At 38.7% G+C, this 22,062-nt stretch overlaps 2 protein-coding genes across 9 annotated transcripts in view; both read right to left on the bottom strand.

Moving 5' to 3' along the window:
* DHRSX (dehydrogenase/reductase X-linked) overlaps positions 1–21,572 on the bottom strand; it is a 474,397-nt gene extending 452,825 nt beyond the window's left edge. Inside the window, exon 1 of one of the 4 annotated variants that reach the window (XM_069072875.1) lies at positions 21,441–21,572. In XM_069072875.1, the coding sequence (XP_068928976.1) occupies positions 21,441–21,549 (109 nt within the window). In that variant the 5' untranslated portion in view covers positions 21,550–21,572. Of the gene's footprint in view, positions 1–20,471; positions 20,727–21,440 lie in introns of those variants that run through there. The other 3 variants (XM_069072877.1, XM_069072878.1, XM_069072874.1) reach the window with 3 other exon arrangements.
* On the bottom strand, positions 10,790–21,580 carry ZBED1 (zinc finger BED-type containing 1). 5 transcript variants are annotated; one of them, XM_069072869.1, is made up of 3 exons: positions 21,441–21,524; positions 16,857–16,910; positions 10,790–15,059 (listed from the first exon to the last, which is right to left on the bottom strand). In XM_069072869.1, exon 3 carries the CDS (start codon positions 15,003–15,005, stop codon positions 12,918–12,920), a length of 2,088 nt encoding a protein of 695 aa, XP_068928970.1. In that variant the 5' UTR covers positions 15,006–15,059; positions 16,857–16,910; positions 21,441–21,524; the 3' UTR covers positions 10,790–12,917. The 5 variants fall into 5 exon arrangements, with proteins under 5 accessions (XP_068928970.1, XP_068928971.1, XP_068928969.1 ...); XM_069072870.1 differs by lacking the exon at positions 21,441–21,524 and adding an exon at positions 20,472–20,609; XM_069072868.1 differs by lacking the exon at positions 16,857–16,910 and having other exon boundaries at positions 21,441–21,580.
* Between the last annotated feature and the right edge of the window lie 482 nt (positions 21,581–22,062).

Here is a 22,062-nt window from a genome sequence, read left to right as displayed (position 1 = left end):
TTTTCTTGTTGTATATTTAAGTTTTTATATTTAAGCTTAAAATAAATGTAAAAAAAGTAGGGCACATTTTCAGATGACTGAGGTTTACAAAGCACTTTGCTCACAACAATCCTGTGAGGAAGGTAGTACATTTATTATTTATTCTATTTTGCAGATCAGGAAACTAAGACTCAGATCTTCCTGTTCAAGGTCACAAAGGCAGGGAACTGAGACTCTAGTTTTTCTGGATCTAAACTCAGCACTCACCATGCTTCCTCCTACCTACTGTAGGGATATCTGCCTGGCCAACCCTCAGACTCAAGGATTACGTACTGAATAATCCAATGTCACCTACAATCAATTATTTGTTTCCCAGCTAGATGCATCCTGGAATGCAAGACAAATTGGTAAAAAAAAAAAAAAAAAAAAAAAGCTTAATAGAATCAAACAACATTTTCTTCTTGATACAGGGGCAGCTAGGTGAACAGTGATAGAGCACTGGGCTCAGAATGGAATCCAGCCTCATTTACTAGTTGTGTGACCCTGAGCAAGTCACTAAACCTCTATTTGCCTCAGTTTCCTCATGCTAACAGCATCTACCTCCTAAGACTGTCGTACAGATTATGTGATTGTAAAGTACTTAGCAGGGTGACTGGTACATACTAAGTGCTACATAAATGTTAGTTATTATTATTATTATTATTATTATTATCAGAACAAGACTTACAATCAACAGCCTCCATCTTCCTAGAGATAAAGAGACTGTATGTCCTAAATTCTAGATATATACAGCTCACTTAGCAAGCGTAAGGTCCATTTTAAACCTCACACACCATAACATTTTTAGTTGAATCATCTAATCCAACTATCTCAGTTTAAAGATTAGGAAACTGAGACCCAGAGAGAGTAAATGACTTGCCTTAGGTCACATGGACAATTAAACCAATAACTAGATCTAGGTCCTCTGGCATCCAGACTCCACTTACTGCAGCATACCATTTTGACAGCAGATTAACAAAAAAAGTAGCAACTTCATAGGAATTTGACAGGAATAATGCATGTGAATAATTTTCAAGATAAAGCCCTAAGTAAACCAGTTAGCTTTGCTGGAGAGCAAAAAACTACATCCCTACCCTCCCTGCTCAGCTGTCTGAAAAAGTGTGCCTTGGTCCCATGGGAAAAAACAGAGTGTGATTGGATCATGCACCTCCCTAACTGTTGCCAGAGAAACAATTAGGAATCAGGGGTTCTATCTTTATACATGAAATCATAGATCTAGGCCTGGAAAGGACTCCAGAGGCTAATACAATCTTCTCAAATTTTATACATCAGGAAACCGGGGCCTGTCGAGGTTTAGTGACTTGTTCAGTCACACTGGTCATGGCAGAGACAATATTAGGACGTGGGTCCTCCCATACTAGAAAAGGTGTTATTTCCACCATATTGTATTACTTCCCACAATAAAGTATTTCAGCCAAAAGACTGGCTCAACAACCTCAAGGTAAGTCAGCAGAATACAAAACTATTAGAGTAAAATTAATTATATTTTCATTCAAAATATACACATAATATACTTAGAAAAGTCTTTAAAGACCCCACAACTGAGAAAGTCCATCAGAAACTTTCTACATAAAACATATAGAAATATCTTGTAATTCCTAGTACGGTATTCGCCCTTATTGTGCTTTTATCTGTCTCTTTTTCCCATTTAGCTAAGTTTATTTTCTATAAAATCTGAGTAAGAATATAGTTTTATCTTATAGAATTAGTATTCCTTCAGCTTAAATTCAAAGTTCAAATTCATTAGCTTTCTGTGAGAGTCTATCTGTGTGAATCAAGTAGTTTCTGAATCTATTGTTAAGATATCACTTTAACACACACACACCAGAGTAAATTAAGGTCTACATAATAAAATCAATTTTATTTAAATATACAGAACAAGTCAAAATTCCCCAGGCACTTCTGCTATATCATTTTTAACAGCTATACAGAAGTAATTAGTTCACCTGATATACAAAACAAAAAATAAATGAAAAGCTCAGTGCAGTCCTCACCAGAGCCAAGGCATAGGCATGTAGCCATCCAGCGAGTACAAGGCATTGGTTGGGCAGGTAAGGGTATGGTCAGAAGGATAAATAAGTGCCACATGTAAAATCTTTTGGTGACAGATAATTCAAGTTGCTTGTTCTATAATTAAGGTTCAAAGCCTCAAGTGAGAAGTAATACATTACGGGCAAAGGAACTGTAATTTTTAAACTTTCTATCAGGTTAACAAATGTCTTGTGGCTTAACTCCGTTCTCACATTCAAATGCCAGTTTGTCTATGTGTACTACATTGCCAAAGAAGGAGTTTTAATTCATCTCTTCCACTCTTTGTTGTTTAGTTGTTTTCAGTCAGGTCCAACTTTTCGTGACCCCATTTAGGGTTTTCTTGGCAAAGATACTGGAGTGGTTTGCCATTTCCTTCTCCAACTCATTTTACTAATGAGGAAATAGAGATAAACAGGGTCTTGTCTAGTCACACAGCTAGTAAGTGTCTGAGCCTGGGTATGAACTCATGAAGATGGGTGTCTTTCTGGCTCCAGGCCTGACATTTTTTTTTTTTTACAAGGGTCAAAAAAGGAAATAATCCATTAACAAGCACTTACTATAAGCCAGGCATTGATGAGATGACAATGAACATTTACAAAGTGCTTTAAGGTTTACAAAGTACTTGTCTCATGTTGACCTTGAAACACAGGGAATGAAAATATTATTATTACCATTGCATAAATGAGGTTAAATAATAGAGTTAATAAGTGTTAGAACCAGGATTCAAAATCTGATCTCTTGATTCCAAATTCAACATTCTTTCAACTATACCAAGCTGTTTGTCAACATCAAAATGGATTTCATTATAGAATCACATATCTGAATAAAAAGAAATAAAGAATTATCTTCTATATACAAAAGCAACAAAACATGGAAGTAATTCATTCCATTTAAACTTCAGATAATGAGTTTCCATCTTAAGATGTATATGTACACACACACACACACACACACACACACACATACTAGACCACATAACTAGAATCAGACACGATTAGAAAGATCTCAATCATAGATTTAGAGCCAAAAAAGACATTAGAGGTCATCTAGTCCAACCCTTTCCATTTTACAAGTAAGGAAACTGAGGCTCAGAGAGAATTAAATGGCTTGCCAAAGGTCACAGAGACCAGTCTGCCTGCCAATATAGCATTCATTGTACTGCACGACACTGTCCTAGATGGAATTGCTAAAAAAAGAAAAAAAGAAAAAAAAATCTTGCTAACTCACCAAAAAGGTTAATAGTTACAAATGAAGACTTTTACAGTACTACCACAGCCCAATGGTACTTTCAGTATTTTATAGTACATTTAGAAATCTTTTCTCAAATTAATAGTTTTCTTTCTGGGAAAAATAAACTATATTCTTATTAAAAAAAACTATTGGTATATTAATCATGGATCATCTTTTGAAATTTTACTCATGAGAAAAAGGTCTTCCCAACACTAAAAAGGTAAGAAACTATACTATATGAGATTGCACTATTTGCAGCTCAACCACCAGTGAGGAAAAATCTTTTGACATTGTCTCAGTGGAAATATCTTCCTGAAAGATATACAATGTGCCTCTGGCTTCATACATGTATTTAACTGATAAAAATCCTACAAATATGGTGAAAAGCTTCTGTAGATAAACTTAAAACCCGAAGTTTTTGTGACCCTAACCTTGTGCCCTATCGAATCCCCGTCAACCTGATTACCGCTTAAACAATGCAATTCTGTCATCTTGCTGGCCTAGAACAGAGAAGTGTATTTATGGCAGCAAGAACTTACTCAAACTCCCATAAAAAGGAGGAGCCGAAGTCTAGATATGTTCAGACTGGGCCCATTCCCTGATTTGGGGAGAGATCGTAATTTGAAGGGCTACTGTTTTGTCACATCAGCAAAGCACCATTTTCGTACAAATTTCCTGGAATTTAGTTTAGGGGCATCCCAAAACTAGGGTGCAAAGCTTTAGGAAGAATGAACCCAGTAAAGGTGCCCCGTGGCGACCGAAGAGCCAGCAGGGGATTAAACCTAGTCCCTTTTTCCTCGTCCTTCAGTGAGGCTTTACACTGAAGTCAAGCTACAGATTACCAACTATGCCCATCCAAAAACATAAGTTGTCATTACGAGTATTTCTGGAATGGGGAATTCTAGCAAGTGGTGTGTATACAAATGGGGAAGAGAATAAAACCACAGCCACAACTACAAAAACACAAGGGAACTCGTTACGGGAAACTCTACCAGCGGTGGGGAATCTGTGGCCTCAAGCCCACATGTGGCCAGATAGGTCCTCAAGTGTGCCCCTTTGACTGAATCCAAACTTCACAGAACAAATCCCATTAATAAAAGAATATGTTCTATAAAACTCAGAGTCAGTCAAAAGACTGCACCCAAGGACCTAGAAGGCCACATGTGTTCCCAAGGTTGCAGGTTCCCCACCCCTAGCAGGAGGCCCTAAAAATACCAACTTTTCAATTCAGTATGAACTAAAGAAAGTAGGTTTGGGTTTTTTTAAGTACATACTTTTAGCACTTCCATTTTCCAAAAAGAATTTCCTTGAACAAAAATTGTTTATCTCAATGAATGACAAACACTCTTCGGCTATTTTAAAACTACATACATCTTTCAATCCATATTCATTTCTTTTACTGTGTCCTTAAGCCTTTTTTTAAACTTAAATGTAACTTTTATTCCTCCTGTATGTTGAAGTGTTTTTCCCCTCCGTTCATTCATATGTATGTGTGTATATGTATGTATATATACATGTATGTATGTGTGCGTATACATACATGCATATATTGTGTACATGCATGTATATCCCCAGTTCTAGAAACTGCTGTCACCAAGAGAAACAAGGTGATTGGGAATCAGTCTCAGAGAATGAAATTCTCAATAGGTGAGGAATTCAAAGCAGCCTAGGTAGGACGTAAGTTTTTCAACAGCTTTTCTTTTTTAGCCATTCTTTAATTTTATCTTTAATATCTTTACATTTATCAGAAATAAAATTTAAAATCAAGAATTTCCACTAAATAAAAAGCAAGATTAAACCTTAGAAAAGGCCCCACTCAATAACATTTGATCAAATATATCCCTAAAGATAGCACTTGGATCTTTAAATACAGAAAAACTTTATTCCTCTTCAAGGACGGCCTATTAAGTTTATGGGAAAATGAGTTTCAAATCATATACAATTCTCCCTCTTTTAGTTCTCTGAATGTTCACTTGAAAGCAACCACGCATCAGCCCAGACAAAAATATTTAAAAGAACAATTCCTTATCATATACATTACATCTCAATCTAAACAGCTGCAACCTTCTGAGCTCCAAAAGTCTGAGGCCATTTCCGATATTCCTTTACCCAAGAAGCAAATGATCCAGCAAAGACGATAACAATGCTCATGCTGTAGCTGTCCGTGAGCTGTTTCTGTCTGTCTCCGTCTGTCTCTCTTCCTTTCCCTCCCCTCTCCCTACCAGAAGACCCAGAGCAGTCCTTGCCTCAATCACCACCAAGAAAGATTCTGCCCATTCCTGTCTATTGCGTGCACTCACTTTTGGCTCAACAGCCATTCAACAGGTTTTTTCGCCATACACAAGAAAGAATATAGCCTGCACATGCTCTGAAATGGGGAGCCAAACTTTTCTATGCCATGTCACCACTTCCCGAAAGACACTCACCAAACATATGTGTGCATGTGTATGTGTGTCTGGATATGTGTATACATATATGTATGTGTGTACTTACATGTGTGTGTGCATATTCCCAGAACTGGACCCTCTTTCCCCAATGCAGTTCCGTATCTGTTCTTTATTTTGCCTTGTCTCTCTGTGCTATTAAAGTGAACAGTTTCACTTTCTTGTTTCAAAAAAAAAACCAAAAACCCACAACTTTGATTATATAAAATAATAAATAGGGAACAAAGACAAGATTCAAAATAACAGAGCCCAAATCCCTTATTTTTGGCTGTGGAATGCAACACATCCACCTGAGACATTTTTACATGATTGTCTTCCTGATATTCTCTGCTGCTACTGCCTTCTTACAAGAAAAAATCTATTTTTTATGTATTTTATATTTACTTACACGTTGCCTGCCACAACAGAACATAAGCTCCATACGGAAAGTCATTGTTTCATTTTTGTTTTTGTAACCCCACCATCTAGTACAATGTCTGCCACATAGTAGGAATGTTGGAAATGCTTAGTGAGATTGCTAGAAAACAGAAAGACAATGAAATAGTCAAAGCAATGTTGGAGTCAGAAAATATGGATTTGAGTAACGGGACTGTTACCCAACTATTTGTATAGGCTTGCATAAGACCTCCCTAATCTTCATCCTCCCCATCTATAAAATGAGGAAAATGATAAAATAGCCTCACTGGACTATCTGGAGAAAAGCATTTATAAAACTTCAAAGTGCTATATAGATTATATTTTCTAAGACTACTTCCAACTCTTCTAGCTATATCCTAAACCTCTTTTGATGAGAGGAAGACAAAGAACTTAAGATAATGTACATAATTAAAAAAACAGTTAATTCCGAAGTTAAACGGAAACTGATATTCTGATGTTATTTCAATAATGTATAAAACTGCACCTTTTAAATACCTTCAGAAGTAATTCTATTTTGCTCCTAAAGCCAAGATGTTAAGGATAAATTTTTAACATTCCTTGAAAGGTAATAAGTTTTTTGGGTTTTGAACCACCTGTTTTCCCCATATCCAAATAATCTTATGGAAAAAAGATGCTTCCTGAAGTATTCTTTCAAGTGACATACTATACATTGAAGAGATTTTAGGAGATAGAGAGAAAAAATATTTCTAGTGCTCTTACATAATAAAATATTATTAAGGAAGATTAGAGGTAAAACAGATCAACTCTTAAGGTTTAAAATAAAAATCAACATTGACAATTTCTTTTAAATTTTAGGATTATTAGAGTGGTTGGTTGATTCTCAATAACACAAAATGTCCACATCTAATAAAGTATTTTATAGTTTTTCACAGCATCTTTATGTACCTGATGGAGTAATGTACATGGGGAGATAGAATGCCAGGACGTAGATTCAGAGTTGGCTGAGCTGCAGCCAAAGAAATTCAACACCAACCTGGATGGGAGTGTTTAGTGGTATTATAATAATAGGTTCTATCTTGGCCACAGAACCATCATTTCTATAAAAATTTTGGGTGGCTATGTAGGATGCTTATCAGAACTGCAAGTGACAATGCTGATTGTGTTGACTAACATTGTATGACAAATACTCAACAGATCTGTCTTAAAAAACAAATACAAGGTTCATCCATTTAGGCTCAAAAAAAAAATTGAGTTGTACAGGTAGAAAAGAGGCTTGACAGAAGTTCATGTAAAAAGAACCTTGGGAGTTTTCAATGACTACAAATCAACAGGTTAAAGCTATTAGTAAAAACACGGAAACAACAAAAATAACAGGGCTTCATTAATAAAAGTATAATGACGAAGTCAAGAGTGGTAACAATCAACTAATAGTATCAGATGCTCATCAGACCACTCGCTGGAAGGTTGAATCCCATCGGAGTACCACAGAAATATTAAACTAGAGGGCATCCAAAGGAAGCTTATTAATATGACAAAATGCCCGGAAACCAAGAGATGGGAAGAACATTTATGAAACTGTGATACTCAGCCCGGAGAAGAAAAGATTTAGTGAGAGTATAAAGACTACCTTCAAATTTCTGAAGTGTTTCCATGTTAAAAGTCACAATCTACTTGGAGTGGTATTATTATATAGGGTTTCTGTTATGTAGGTCTCATTTCAACATAAAATGTAACTTTCTAATATTTAGAGCTAATGAACAAATCAAAGAGACAGAAGGGGTCAGGGAGTGGGGATGGGGTAGGGAGATTGATTCAAAAGGCATTAGAACTGAAGCAAAAGCTTGGTGACTATCAGGTATATATCAGAAAGGCTTCTCGCACTGGATAGGATTTTGGAGCAAATGACCTCTGAGGTGCCTACTACATAACCTTCTAAGGTTTCTTCTAACTCCAAGGTTTTGCTTTCCATAACTGTAAAAAAACAACAACTATATTTCAGTTTCAAGACACTCAGTATATAGTTGAAACAAGTTATAATTATATAAGTACATTTATTAGAAAAAGTTAACTTAATCCAACTTTTTCTTCTCTTAAATTTAATACAGTTTTATATGTCACAATGTTACATATTTCAAAAAAAATAACTCCTTTAGGTACATCAATACTTATTCAAATTATATTATCCCACGGGAGAAAACCCTATAATTTAATTAGTAGACTTATGGAAATAATTAAACTTCTCTATACCATTTATTACTATTTTAAGTATATTAACATGTTTTAAATATATTAAATTTAAAGTTCACCCTCACCAGGGGCTATAAAACTAAATAGAAAAGGCACAGGAGTTGTAATCTGAAAACAACCTCCAGCAAATATATAATCTTATTAGATATCATCATTCAAAAACAAGGCAGAAGTAGCACCTAAAATTCTGTAAGGAGTCCACAGGATTAAGTCAGATAAAAGTGTTACTCATATAGTTATTATTATAAAAAAATAAATATAAAGAATTTAAATATCAGACATTAAAAAACAAAAGATTTAAAACCCTGCAACTTTACCATAACTTATGTTTTGGTACATTCTTATAGCTAAGTTTCTACTGATTTCAATCAAAAAAAGAATAAACTGTTCAGAACAGCAACAGAGATAATGTGACAAGGGAATATGACATTCACAGCTCTCCATCCACAAATCATAGACAAAGTTTAAAGGAAAAGTCACATTTACAGTCATATACACCCAAGATTTATATACACAGAGCATAATTATTCATCTAAAGTACATCACACCAAAATGTAATGAAAACAATGTCTGGTTTTTCCCTCCATATAAATGTTTTTGGATATTGTGCAATTTATCTGCTAAAAGGAATTAACAGAAAAAAGAAGGTAATCGTTTTTCAGAATAACTTCATTTCAAGGATATCACTTTAAAATCTTTGAAAAACTTATTTTCATCTTCAAGCAGCTAGAACAATACACAGGTCCCTCGCTGACAATGTTGTGCAAATGATTAAGCCACAGTTCTGAGTGATGATGGTGATGATAGCCTGTGCTCTGTGGAGATAGAACAGGCTTGTCAAAACAGCAGAGGAGTTTTCTCAAAGTAACATCGAAAGAGCAAGAAAAAGCATCGTATAAGAATGCTGTGGCAGTCCTACTCCTGGTCCACTAGAAAAGGTTACAAAAGCCGGAGCCCCGAGATGCTCAGCATGAGCCACTTGACAGCTGGCGAGAAGGGGCTCCAGAAGCGTGCTGAAGGAGAAACTTGAAAAGAAACTTGAGGAAAGCATATTCTTTTAAAGGTCAAGTTTGATTTCAAATTCTCTGTTTTTACATCACCAAATGTGTTTCACTTTTAGACTTGAGAAATAGACACAACCCAGATCATTTAAATTAAGAAAGTCATTATCCCTGAGTTAACAATATAAATACAGTACATTGATTTAGGTGTGCAACATCTGGAATTTCCAATATATGAAATGACATTCAAGTTAAAAACAACCTAAGAGATAGGGGTGCAAGAACTGAAATAGATGCAGCATTCAAAGCAACGTGGATTATTTTCTTTTTCATGGAGTCTATGTACAAGATTTCTAAATTCAACCATTTCATTTTCAAAGTTTCTTGGAACTTTAAGAAAATTTTAAAAATACAGTGAAATTAAAGTATATTGACTTTGTAGTATCATAGAACTATTTTTTTTTACTTGATAAACACAAATATTTATAAGTTTAAACAGCCCCTCCTCCCAAATCAAAGAAACATTTCTGGAAGGGGGAGGAATCTTTGTCTAGAATGATGACTTTACATTAAAATCATGTGTAAGGAAACAACTTTAAGGGAGTTTGTCCCATGCAACAAATAACAAGAAAACAGATATATGTGTATATCTATATATGCATATATGTACAAATACATACATATACATGTATATATATGCCCACACAGAGTTGATATAAACATAGTAGCTCAGGAAAAAAAATTATATATAAAGATACATTCTCAGGAAATGTAATGATCCTTAAATTCTAATAGGAAGCATAATCCCAAAAAATAACTGCAACAACAAATAATACTAAGGCTTTCTTCATTCAAAAATTAGAAAAAAAAATACTCTAGGAGTACATTTGATAAATGAAGATTGGCCTTTTTGACCTATGGTTTAATCATACAATTTTTGATTGCCTTCTGAAATTGAGGCATTGTCAAGCAACATATTGTGAGTGTAAGGTGTGACATACTGGTTTCCTTTTTTTTTTCTTTAATTATTTCAGTTTTTAAAAGAATACAATATCCTACAGTTCACTGTAGTAGAAATAAGTTGTTTGGTTTCCAACCAAATTTATTACCTATACCTGGATAAAGCCCTGAAAATTTTTCACCACCAACTCTATTTCCAGGACAATAAAAAGGGAAGTTGAAAGCAATACACACATTAGGAAAAACCTCAACCTGCTGTTTTTTTTTTTTTTACAGATCTAGACATTTTAATCCAAACAGGTCTTTGTGCAGCACAATGTTTCTATACTTCCAAAGGTCAGAAAATAAAATATCAAGCTTTTGTGAATGCCTTGAAAAAGTGTCTTTAAAAAAAAAAAAACACCTCTCACTGCTAGAATTTAATAAAAGTGCTATCAATATGAACACACATCAGACAAATAAATTAGAAGCTAATTTATTTCTCTGGTTTATTTAACAATAGTCAAAGCCTAAAACATTAAATAAGAAAACATAGCCAATGGGCAAGACTGACAACAAGGGTTTTCAAAATAAAAACAAAAGCAAAAAACAAAAACAAACAAAAAACAAAAACAAAATGCAATGAGACTAATCTCACTGGAACAGTTTACAATTTCATTATTCAGATATTTCAAGGAACAGAACAGTGCACTGTACTGCTATTAAAAAACACACACACACACAACTAAGGGCAAATTCAAGTTGCACTGTATAGTATTTCCAGCCTTAGAAGTCTTAGAGTAGAGAATGGAGGTGAATCCTACCAGGCATGTTCTACCATGGCTTGCCTGGACACACCCTTCTCACCTCCAACATGACAGTATCGCAGCACGTTAACAAATGAATTACAAAAAAGCCTAAAATTATACAGCATGTTGTAAAAATTAACATCATGTTTTCCTTTAAAAGGAAATATTTCTTCTGGTTGCTTTTAGCCTGACAATTTATCTCCTAAAACCATGCATCACTGATGACAGAGACCAGATGCTATCCTCCAAAAGGCACATGAAATTCTCAGCAACTCCAGGGTTAACTTTAAAAAAAACAACACTCATATATCTACAATTCCAACCCCAGGGCAGAATTTAGTAACTAGCTACAATGGTCATTCCTAAACCACTTATATGCAGTCCTCCCCAATATGGGTTGCTTAAACAGATGCACAAATAGCCAGTGAGGTGAATCTAACACAGAAAGAGATGGTGTGCCTCTTTTGAATTCCCTAACCATCAAAAAGTTTTCAAGATCAAAAAATAGACCAAGATTTAGCGTATTTCTTCATACTTCCCAGAATAGCAAATGTAAACACCTCAAACTGACTCAAGAGGTAAACCAAAACAGGGCAATTTTGCAAATTTACTTGGACAAGTGGTATAGAGTTAAATTCATTTCAACTAAGTAAACAATTATTAATCACTTACTTTTGTGCAAGGCATTGGGCTGGGTACAGAAGATTTGAACACAAAAACAAGTGTCCTTGCTTTTAAGGAGAGTTAAAGATAAAATTATTAAATAATTTTTCTCCTAAATAAAAGGATCTAAAAATCCTCATGGGCATTTGGCTATCTTCATGTAACAAACCAGAAAATAGGGTAGGGATTTTTGCTTTTTGTTTCGTTTTAAAAGCAACTCTTTAAAAGAGATGCCTTATTTCTGCCTACAAAAAAATTACTGTTTTTTAGGAAATGCAGAACACGTAAGCATTCTGACACAAAGCAAACTATCATATGCTAAGAATACATCAACCAGAAAAAGGATTCAATAACTTTAGAAACAGCCTAAACTAACCACCTCTACAAGATGAATTTTGGCAAAAAGGAGAGAAATGTTTCAGAGCTGGCAGTATGACAAGAAACATAAAAATTTAACACCTCATATTTGGAGGAGGGATAGGGAGGGTAAGTGCTTCTACACGCTCATTTGCACATTGAGACTAAACTTAAAGCTTGCCTTCTCTTTAAAGGATATTTCTACTAAAGGGTTTTCAGAATTTTCTGGGGAAAGTTCCCATTTAAATTAAAAAGTAAATATTTTACACATTTAAATTTTTTTTTTTTAGAAACTATAACTTTATACCTAGGGCTTTAGTAAAGGTATCATTTTTCTACTTGCTTACTGATCTCTCCAAAATACTACTGAAAATACGACTGAATTAAATGAGATAAACATTTTAAAACCAAAGCTCTCCCCTCCAACTCTACTTTCATTAATAAATTTAATCTGTCAAACTCCTCAGAGGGACTTTCCTAACTGGGTTTCTAAATCTTTCGTTTCATTGCTTTTTTGTTTTCAAATTATTATTTATGTAGGGGCAAGGAATCACAGCTAAAAGCTAAAGAGAACACTCCATCTTTCTTATTTAGTTAACATCAAAGACCAGCTTTCTTTTGTATTTTGAGATTATGGATGGCAGGCACAAATACATGAAAAAGAAAAACCAAGCCACTGTTACATCTGTTCTATATTTACAAGGAAGCATCAAACAGGTTATTTTTGGTAACTTTTAAGACAAAAACACCTTTTCTTTAATGCACTGTTAGCATCACTGTCAGATGAATCCACTGTCCCTTATGTTAAAGAAATTGTTGCTTACGTTAACTGTGTCACTTAACGTATAAATCTGTTCCTGTTCCAAGCCCCATTCTCCCTCATCCTCGTCTTCCGGTTCTGCTTCAGACCCATTACGGGTGTTTTCATACAAAAAGACTTGTTCATCCACGTGAGCTGGGGCTAATCTGTTCCTCTTAGCATTTACAACATTGGCAGATGAACCAAACAGTCGCTCAGGGAAGACCCTCGTAGCTAAAATACACCAATACTTCTGAAGCACCTTTGGTAAGACAGGAAACAATGCCAACCGATCGGACCACCACTTGAGTGGATCCTCATTCAGGCCAAGTACTTTTTGAGACTTAAAGTTACTCAATTCCTCCACGATCTGGGCATGCCATTCCTCCTGATCTTCCACACCCCCTGTTTGGCAGAAGATTTCTGCCAGCATGTTATTAATTGCACTAGTGGGAGGTGGGGTGGAAGAAATGATCATTTTTTTCACCGGCGGCTCTTCAGACAATGAAAAGAGCTTTTCTTCGGACCTGAAACTACTTTCTTTTACTTTTTCCAAGAGGCTTTTTGCTTCCTCTACAACTCTGTTTTCAACCTGCTGTCGTTCAAATGCAGAAAGGAAAGGCAGCTTCTTGTACCTAGGATCCAGAAACGTTGCCACATTGAGGAACATGTCTATCTCAGGGGCCTCCTGGTATGTTGTTGATAATTCTTTGGCTATCACTTCCTTTGCCATACTGATTTCTTTCGAATCATTTTCTTTGATGTTCAGCGTTGTATTGAGAAGCATATGAAGGAGGGGTTTTACCATGCTTATTGTGGGATACTTGGATGCAGACATCATCTCTGCCACTTGCTTAAAGGGATGAAGCAGGTCCACCAGCCCCTCAATGGTGTTCCATTCACTGGTCTCCAACATAAGGTGGTGATTATTGCTGTCTTCCACTAAGACAGCTGCAATGATAAACTGCTGCTCTTTTAATCGTTGCAACATGGCAAGCGTGCTTCCCCACCACGAAACACGATCACTCACAAGCATGCAGTGCAGGATGTTCTGCTGTTTCTGCTTTTCACTTAACATGTACATGGCTACTGTAGATTGCTGAAAATACTCCACCAGCTTCCGACACCTTGTCAAGAGACTGCCCAGCTTTGGGAGCTGGAAAGCTTGCTGTATTCCTGCATTGAAGGTCTGCCCCAAACAAGGCATCTGCACTGGAATATCCAGCAGTGAGCAAGCTTTCACGATATCTTTCCCATAGTCCGTCGTGGCACCAAAGACTTTTGTGTTGATGCCCCACTCAATGAAGATCTCGTAAAGGACTCTCGTGATGGTCTCTGCAGTGTTTTCTTCGGGAACCTCAAAAGTCTTTAAGCATCGTGAGTTAACAGCCAAGCAATGAGAAGAGCTGCTATTGAGGAAATGAACCGCCAGGGTTACATAGGACCTGTTCTGGTTTTGGCTTCTCCAGATATCAGTGGATATTCCACACCACAAAATGTCTGTCAGTTCTTTCAAGACAATCTCTCTAACTGCATTGTACTTTTCAGGAATCGCTTTTGTGCAGAAATATTTCCTGCTAGGAAGTTCGTATCTTGGATCCGCTGTTTTCAACAGCATCTTAAACGTGGGCTCGTCCACTATGGAGGAGGGATACATGCCCTCACAGATGAGACTGATGACAGCAGAGGTCAGCTCCTGGTGCTTTTTGTTCTCGTAGCTGTGGCTGGTCTTCATGATGAGAGTGTCCTGGACCACCTGCTGGGAGGATTCCGGCTTCAGCTTAGAAAAGGCGGTGGCGAAGGCCTCCCTCATCTGCTCCGTGTTACTCTTCACAAACTCACAGAACTCATCCGGATGGTTCTTCTCCAGGTGGTAGGAGAGGTTGGACGTGTTTCCTGAATAGGCGATCTGGGCCATGCAAATGCGGCAGTAAATCTTCTTCCACTGCAAGATGCATCCTTCGGCGTTGGTATCGAAGCCGAAGTATTTCCAGACTTTACTCTTTGCTCTCGGGTGGGCCACTAACTTTAGGTCTGACGGTGAACTTTCTAAGCTTTTATTCTCCATCGTTTCTCCGCCACCGTCCTGCTTTTTGATCCTTCACTCATTAATGAGTACCTGCTAAAAAGCAGTAACATAAACAAAAAATGAGAAAGTACTCCTGGTGTGATCACAGCTTCACTACAGAACTGAAATCAGCACATCTGCAAATTCAACGATAAACCCACTCTTCTAACTACACTGGGAAAGTCAGGATGCTGTCTCCAGGAACTGTGGCCTGTACACGATGTCCAACTTGACAGCTATCTTTTCAAAGGTAAAGGAGGAAGGCTCCCATTAGAAGAAGAATCAGGAATGGTTTTAAAAATGTTTTCTAAATAAATAAATCCAGTGCTATTATTTTAGCATATAAAAATGTTTTTGCACTCAAAAGAAAGCATCAAGATACAGTTAACATTAAAAGCAAGCAAATCTTTAATTATCTTACATTTATTTTCTGATTTTAATTGTTTAGTATTAACTGGTTCTGGTAGTCTTACCAAGCATTTGGATAAGAAATTTTTGCAGATAATTAGCAAGAGAACTTTAAACTCTATTAATGGAAATGCAAGCACACACCACACACACACACACTTACTACATGCAGGCACATGCATTTACAAAATTGTAGCTAGGGCAGAGTTAGCATTTTTATTGCTAATGCCTTGCTAAAGAATTTGATGTTAACCTGAAATACAGTATAAGCACATAAGACAAGAACTAGCCTGAAACCAAATATTCAAAAAAGCAGAAGTACCCATTAATGAGACCTTTTAATGATGCAAAAGAAAGTTCTGAGCAAACAACAAACTTTTTTTCTCCCATCTAAAGAAATAAGCAGAAAAAAGAAACAGCAGCTCTGTTTACAAAAATAATTAACAACCATAAGCTTTATTAGAGTAATGCTGAATGTCTTAATCCTTGGAATTTTTTTTGACTAGCATGTCCTATTTTGTAGGATTTGTTAAAATGTCAAATGAATATGAGTTTATTTCTAGAGCTGAGGTTAACAAAAACTAAAACAGCATCATCCGGAGTTTATATTTCCTTCGTGTTCCCATTTAGGGTACCATTTTTGTACTATAGTATGAACAACTATGAAGAGGTTTGTTTTTTTTTGGCCTGGCACATAGTAGGTGTTTAATAAATTCTTGTTGAGTGTAAGCAGCAAACCTCATTCATTACAGTGAAATAACAAAAATTATTTAAATTTTAGTATTTTTTTTTATTCCTGTGACTAAGTAATTTCAAAATCTCATATAAATATGGCAAAGATCATATCATCATGGCTTCGAGACACATTATATTCCCTTTAATATGGTTTAGAAGGGGGAAATACTATGGCAAACTACAGTTTAATTGTGGATCTAAATTGTTCTAGGATTTATGTCGGCAAGCACACCATTTATGCATTTTATTTTCATCACTGTTTACACGAGCCTCCGTTTGTATCATTTATAATGACTTAAAGAAGCTAATAAAAGAGGAAGTCTGTGTATTTAAGTATACTGTTTCATGGATTATAAATATTCAAAGTGAGAGAGGCAGCATGGTTTAGTGGAAAGCAAGCTGGCTGTAGAGTCAAAGGCCCTGGATTCAAGTTCCAGCTTTGCTACTTACTAGCACAGTGACCTGGCAGTTTACTTATCCTCTTTGGGCCTCAGTTTTCTCATCTGTAAAATGAGATAGGTGTACTTCAATGAAATCTAAGGTCCTTTCCAGTTGTAAATCTATGAGCTTATGGTCCTATATACCACACTTCAAAATAAGTCTGTATGAATATCCAAAGAACAAAATTGTGTTTTATCTCCCCTTTTAGCTTGTAAGCTCTTTAAAGACTGTCTTTCTTTTTTGTATCCCAAACGCTTAGCACAGTACCTGGTACATAGGAGGCGCCTAATAAATGTTTACTGGATTGGACCACGACAATTCCTAGGAAAAAAAAAAATAGCCCACAAATCAGGCTTACTGCAAAGAATGATGTCCAACAGAAAACAAGCTATGAAATATCAAGTCAATGGAAAAAGAAAAAGGAAAAAAAGTCTGGTTTGGTCCTCCCTTCAATAGCTTTTAATTTATAACTTTACTGCTACTTTTGCATGGGTTTGACATTCAAGGCGGTAAATAGCCCTCCTAAGGCAGGTAGATGGTACAGTTGATTGAACATGGAGTCAGAAGGCCTGAGTTCAAATTTGACCCCTGATACTAGTTCTATGGCTTACCCCTGATTTGCTTCAGTTTCCTCAACTGTAAAAATGAGCTGAAAAAGAAAACGGCAAATCCCTCCAGTATCTTTGCCAAGGAAACCCCAAATGGGGTCACAAAGAGTCAGATAAGACTAAAAAATGACTGAACGATGATAAGGACTTTCCATATGTTATTTTCTATCCTTCCCTTGAGCCCAGGCAAAAATCTCACTTCCAAAGTAAGGCATGGAAAACGACAACATAATGAGGCCTTCATTATCTATTATTATTACTTGCTTATGTGAAAGTAAACATGTCTGTGCCTTGCTTATTCCTAGCTACAGGAGGATATGGGTAATTTTCCTCAAATTCAAACATAAAAAGTACTCCATAATCATTGGCTCTTCACAAGGCACACAGTTATAGAGAACTAAGTATAAATTATAATGCTTCATCTTCATAAAATACATTTAGTAAATCAACACATTACTTACATCCACATACATACACACACCATCACCTCACAGACCCTGGTAAGACTGATGGCTGAAACTCTCAAATTCTTAATATCAAAATATTCAGTATGTTTATGATGCTTTATAAAAATGTTCAGTATTTTAATTACATGAGGAAAATAGCTAGATAAAAAAGAAAATGGATTCCTATGTAAAATATTTTAATGAACTAAGCTATTCACTGCTACACAAGCAGTTCAGATCTTTGAAATCTATGATCACATTTTTCTGGATACTGATTTCTCAAGCTCTATACTCAACCTTTTTCCATATTAGAAAATACAACACCTATTTCCCAAATTAACTAACAATGGAATGGTAAAACCCATATCCTGGCAATTTTCTCTATTATATCTCCCCACAGTGAAGAAATGGAGAAATCTTGTCTCTGAGTGACAGAGACAACATGACTTCAAAGAGATGAAACACAGCATTATTATCTTGTGTATAGAAAGATTCCTGACCTGAGAATCAAAAGTTTTAGGTTCTTGTGCCAGCTCCCCCACACACAATTTGTGAATATCAGGCAATTAATTTATTTACCTCCACAGGCCTTCCCCATCTGCCAAATGAAGAGGGTAGACTATAAACTCTAAGGTTGTTTCCTGTTCTAAAATTCTCTGACTTTTAAGGTTTCAAATCATTACAGTGCTGAGATGTTCATGTCACAATTAGCATTAGCTCATCCTTCTAAATATACTGACTAAATTTCCTGTTTTTAAAACTTGATTATGAGGTAATATCACACCTTCAGGAAGATAATCTACATGCCTATATTTTTAAATAAACTAAGCATTTGGAGGGGAAAAGGGATACAGTGATTACTAATGTGATAAATGATCTTTGTAAAGACAAAATTGTCAAATACTGACAATCCATAATTAATATGTTTTTGGAGAATTCACATCAATGCCAATAAAAATTTTATTGAAGCTTTAACCCACTTAAATAATTTGTTCCCTATTTTTTCACCTTAATCTGGGTTACAAATCACTTGTTCTAAAGAGGTTCTCAAAATGGGTGATACTGCCCCCCCCCCCTGCTGGAATGATCCAAGGGGAGGGGATAGTAGCCTCAGGTGCAATTGGTGGCAGGGTGGGGGGTGGACATTGTATAAAAAAAAAGGGGGCAGTGGAAGTATCAGGAAAGAAGAGAAGAAAATTCCTATATATTTCATATGTTGTATGAAAGAGTTAAAGTTGCAGTGATTACATTATCTTCCAAATAAACACACAAGTTATAACTGATCAGTGGTCAATTCCGCTGACAGGTCTTAACAAGAAAGTGTTGGCACACTAGCCTGTCCCTGTCAGGAAGTCCAGCATGGCATGTACTGCCAGGAATATCTGCATACACTGACTTGTTTACAATTACGATACTACATAGTTATGAGATGCAATATTGCATCATCAAAATTTCAGTGCAGGAAAAAAACTCACAAATTTACAATAAATTATTAAATTTAAGATGTATTTTTAAAAATATATATATTTTTGAAATGATACAAATTTTAAAAAAACAGTTCAAGGGTTAAAGAAAGTAGATTTCAAGGGAGGCACTGAATAATTTTTTTTAAAGGGGGGGTGGGCCAAATAAGTTTGGGAACCTATGATCTATGCTAAATTAAAGAAAATAGCCCCCACACTCCTACCTTATTAGAATTATCTTATTTAACTCCTCAGACCCCATTCGATTTCAATATTCCCCAGAAGACTTCCATTCTGAAATATGAAACTTGTAACTTTATTAGCAGTTTGGCAGTCGTATGACCTTAGAACAGTTTAAGCCATATGAAGTCCCATTCAGCATTCTAAGCAATGAAGTTTTACCATGATCGAGATATTTAGATAAAAGAACTCTTTAAAAGCCAAGAAGAATCCTACTGAAGAAATAGTTGTATATAGTATGGATCTTGAAGAATTAACAAGATAATGATAATCTTTTCTACCCCACTACAGGAATATTCTAATCAAGAGGGAAATATCAACTTGAAAAAAAGCACCCCTTTAAGAGCTTAACTTTTATATATTTTTATTTAGAGATTGTGTTCCTCTGAGATGTTAGCAGCAGTTACACAGCTTCTAAAACCTATTTCATTTCTTGAAGCTTGTGTTATATTGCAAGATGTCTCTTGACAATTACATTATCTTTAAGCAGAAAAGTTTACAAATAACTTTTTTTATTTTTCTTTCAAGATGCATGACAACCAAGTCTAAGGTGACCATTTCAACTCTTTTTTTACTTAACCATTCTAAATTTAATGACATACTTTACCAAGTAATAAAGTCCTTATCAAAAAGTTTTAACACTGTCTTCTAACATTGGACTCTCCCTTTGACTGTTTCTGGTGAATTCTCCTCACGCCACCAATGTTTCTCAATGTAACAGTTAGACCCAGTAATTTGTCATACTTTAAAAGTGGAGAAGAGGGATGGCATATGTTTTCTAATCTGTTCTAATTGCTACAGTTTTCCAAGTTTTACTTCATGGGGCTGTAGTAAAAAGAGAAAATAAAGCTAGAAAAATGTTTAGTTCACCTTTAAACTCAATTAGGCTCTACAATCTGGTTACAAGAGTCATTTTAAACCTTTTTATTTCTTTAATTTTCAAGCCTAAGGATAAGAACACAAAGTCAAAGAATATCCGCCCAGCCAGGCAGGGTGGCATCTGCAGTCTGCAAACTTGCAGACTCATCTTGGTAAGGAGAGCCTCTCTTTACGCACTCCCCAGCAACTCCCAGAGCTGTCAGTTTCATTCCTCCCTCCCACAGCGCATCGGCAGTCCGTCCTTACCTAGGCTCGCCGCGGCAGGGGGCCCACGCTGCCTCCGCGCGGGCAGGGCTGCCGGGGGGGAGCAGGGCCCGGCACACCGGTCTAACTTGGGTCCCGCAGGCACGCCCGGGCTGTCACATCCAGAAATCATCTGGGGCCGCGTGGCTTGGCGGCCCACGGCGGGTCGGCGGAGGCGGCTGTTTTACACAGCAGTTAGGGAGAGACCCCGAAAGCGGCCGAGACAAAGCTGGGGAAGGAGGCCGGCCAAGAGCGCCGCGGGAGGGGGCGGGACCAGGGGGGGGGGGGGGGGGGGGGGGGGAGGGGCCGGGGGGGCCGGCCGGTCCGCGCACGGGCCTCCCGGCCTCAGCGGCCCGGCCCCGCGGCAGGCCCACGGGGTGAGCGGGGCGGAGGGCGGGGGTGGGGCGGCGGGAGCGGCCGGCCAGCCCGGGCCCTGGGGCGCCTGCGCGCGAGGCCGGCTTCCGAACTCTGTCCGGGACCCGGCGAGTCGCGCTTCCGCCCAGCCTCCCCTCCCCCAGCTCCAGCCTGCGGTGGGGGAGGGGCTGAGCGAGGGCCCCGCAGGGGGCCGCGGGGCTCATTGTTTCAGCCAGGAGCCGCCGCGGCAAACCCAGCCCCGGGGTCCCAGACTGGGGGGTCCGGGCCGCGGCTTCCCACAAAGCCAACCCCTCCATCCCGGCCTGGAGGAGGACTCGGGGAGAGGCAAAGGCGCGGCGGGGGCGCGGGGAGAGGACACACACACACACACGCGCGCGCGCACACGCACACCCCACGGGAGGAAAAGTTCGGAGGCTGCTGCTAAAAGAAAAAAGGCACCACCGGCACAGTGAGGCCCGGGCTCGGGTTCCGGCCTCCCCCCCCCCCAATAAAAGAGGAACCAGGTGAACACCCCCTTCGGTGCCGCCTCCGCCCTCCCGCCCACGCCTGACAGGGCCCGCGAGTCCCCAGGGCACGGCGCGGGGCCGCCCTGCTCACCTGGCAGAGAGAAGCCGCGGCGGCAGCGCTGGTAGAGCTGCGACAGCACCACGACGACGGCCATGTAATAGACCCTGAAGGCCGGGAGGAGCGGAGACAATAGCGACATGGCTGCTCCCCTTCCTCCTCCTCCTCCTCCTCCTCCTCCTCCCCGCCGCGCACACGGGAGGGGCGGCGGCGGTGCCTCTGCCTCCTCCGGGCCGGCTCAGCCCGCCGGAGCCCACACCCAGCGGAAGCGAGCGGAAGCCAGCGCCCGCTCCTGCCCAGTTCCGCTGCCGAGCCGGGCCGGGCCTGGGGCCGCCCCCGGGACCTTCCGCTCCACCCGGGGCGGGGGGGCAGAGGGGCTGGTTCGGCGGGACGGGCCGAGGCTCCTCCCGTGCGTTGTTCCAGGAGGGAAGGAGGCGCCGAGGCAGGGCCGCGTCGGGCGCCGCTCAGAAGGCGGCTGCTGATGCCCGAGCTGACCTCTGCCCTGGCCTCGGAGGGGTGCCCCGGGCGCACAGCGTTGGCGCTGGCTTCGTGCCTCTGTGCCCCCCGGTGCTCAGCACAGAGCCCGCGGGGTGCCCCGGGCGCACAGCGTTGGCACTGGCTTCGTGCCTCTGTGCCCCCGGTGCTCAGCACAGAG

Source organism: Petaurus breviceps, unplaced genomic scaffold, assembly GCF_028583685.1.
Source record: "Petaurus breviceps papuanus isolate PSGF00001 unplaced genomic scaffold, PetGlider_PUasm1.0 90849, whole genome shotgun sequence".
In the NCBI taxonomy this organism is placed as follows: domain Eukaryota; kingdom Metazoa; phylum Chordata; class Mammalia; order Diprotodontia; family Petauridae; genus Petaurus; species Petaurus breviceps.
This window is presented reverse-complemented; position numbering and strand designations above follow the sequence as displayed.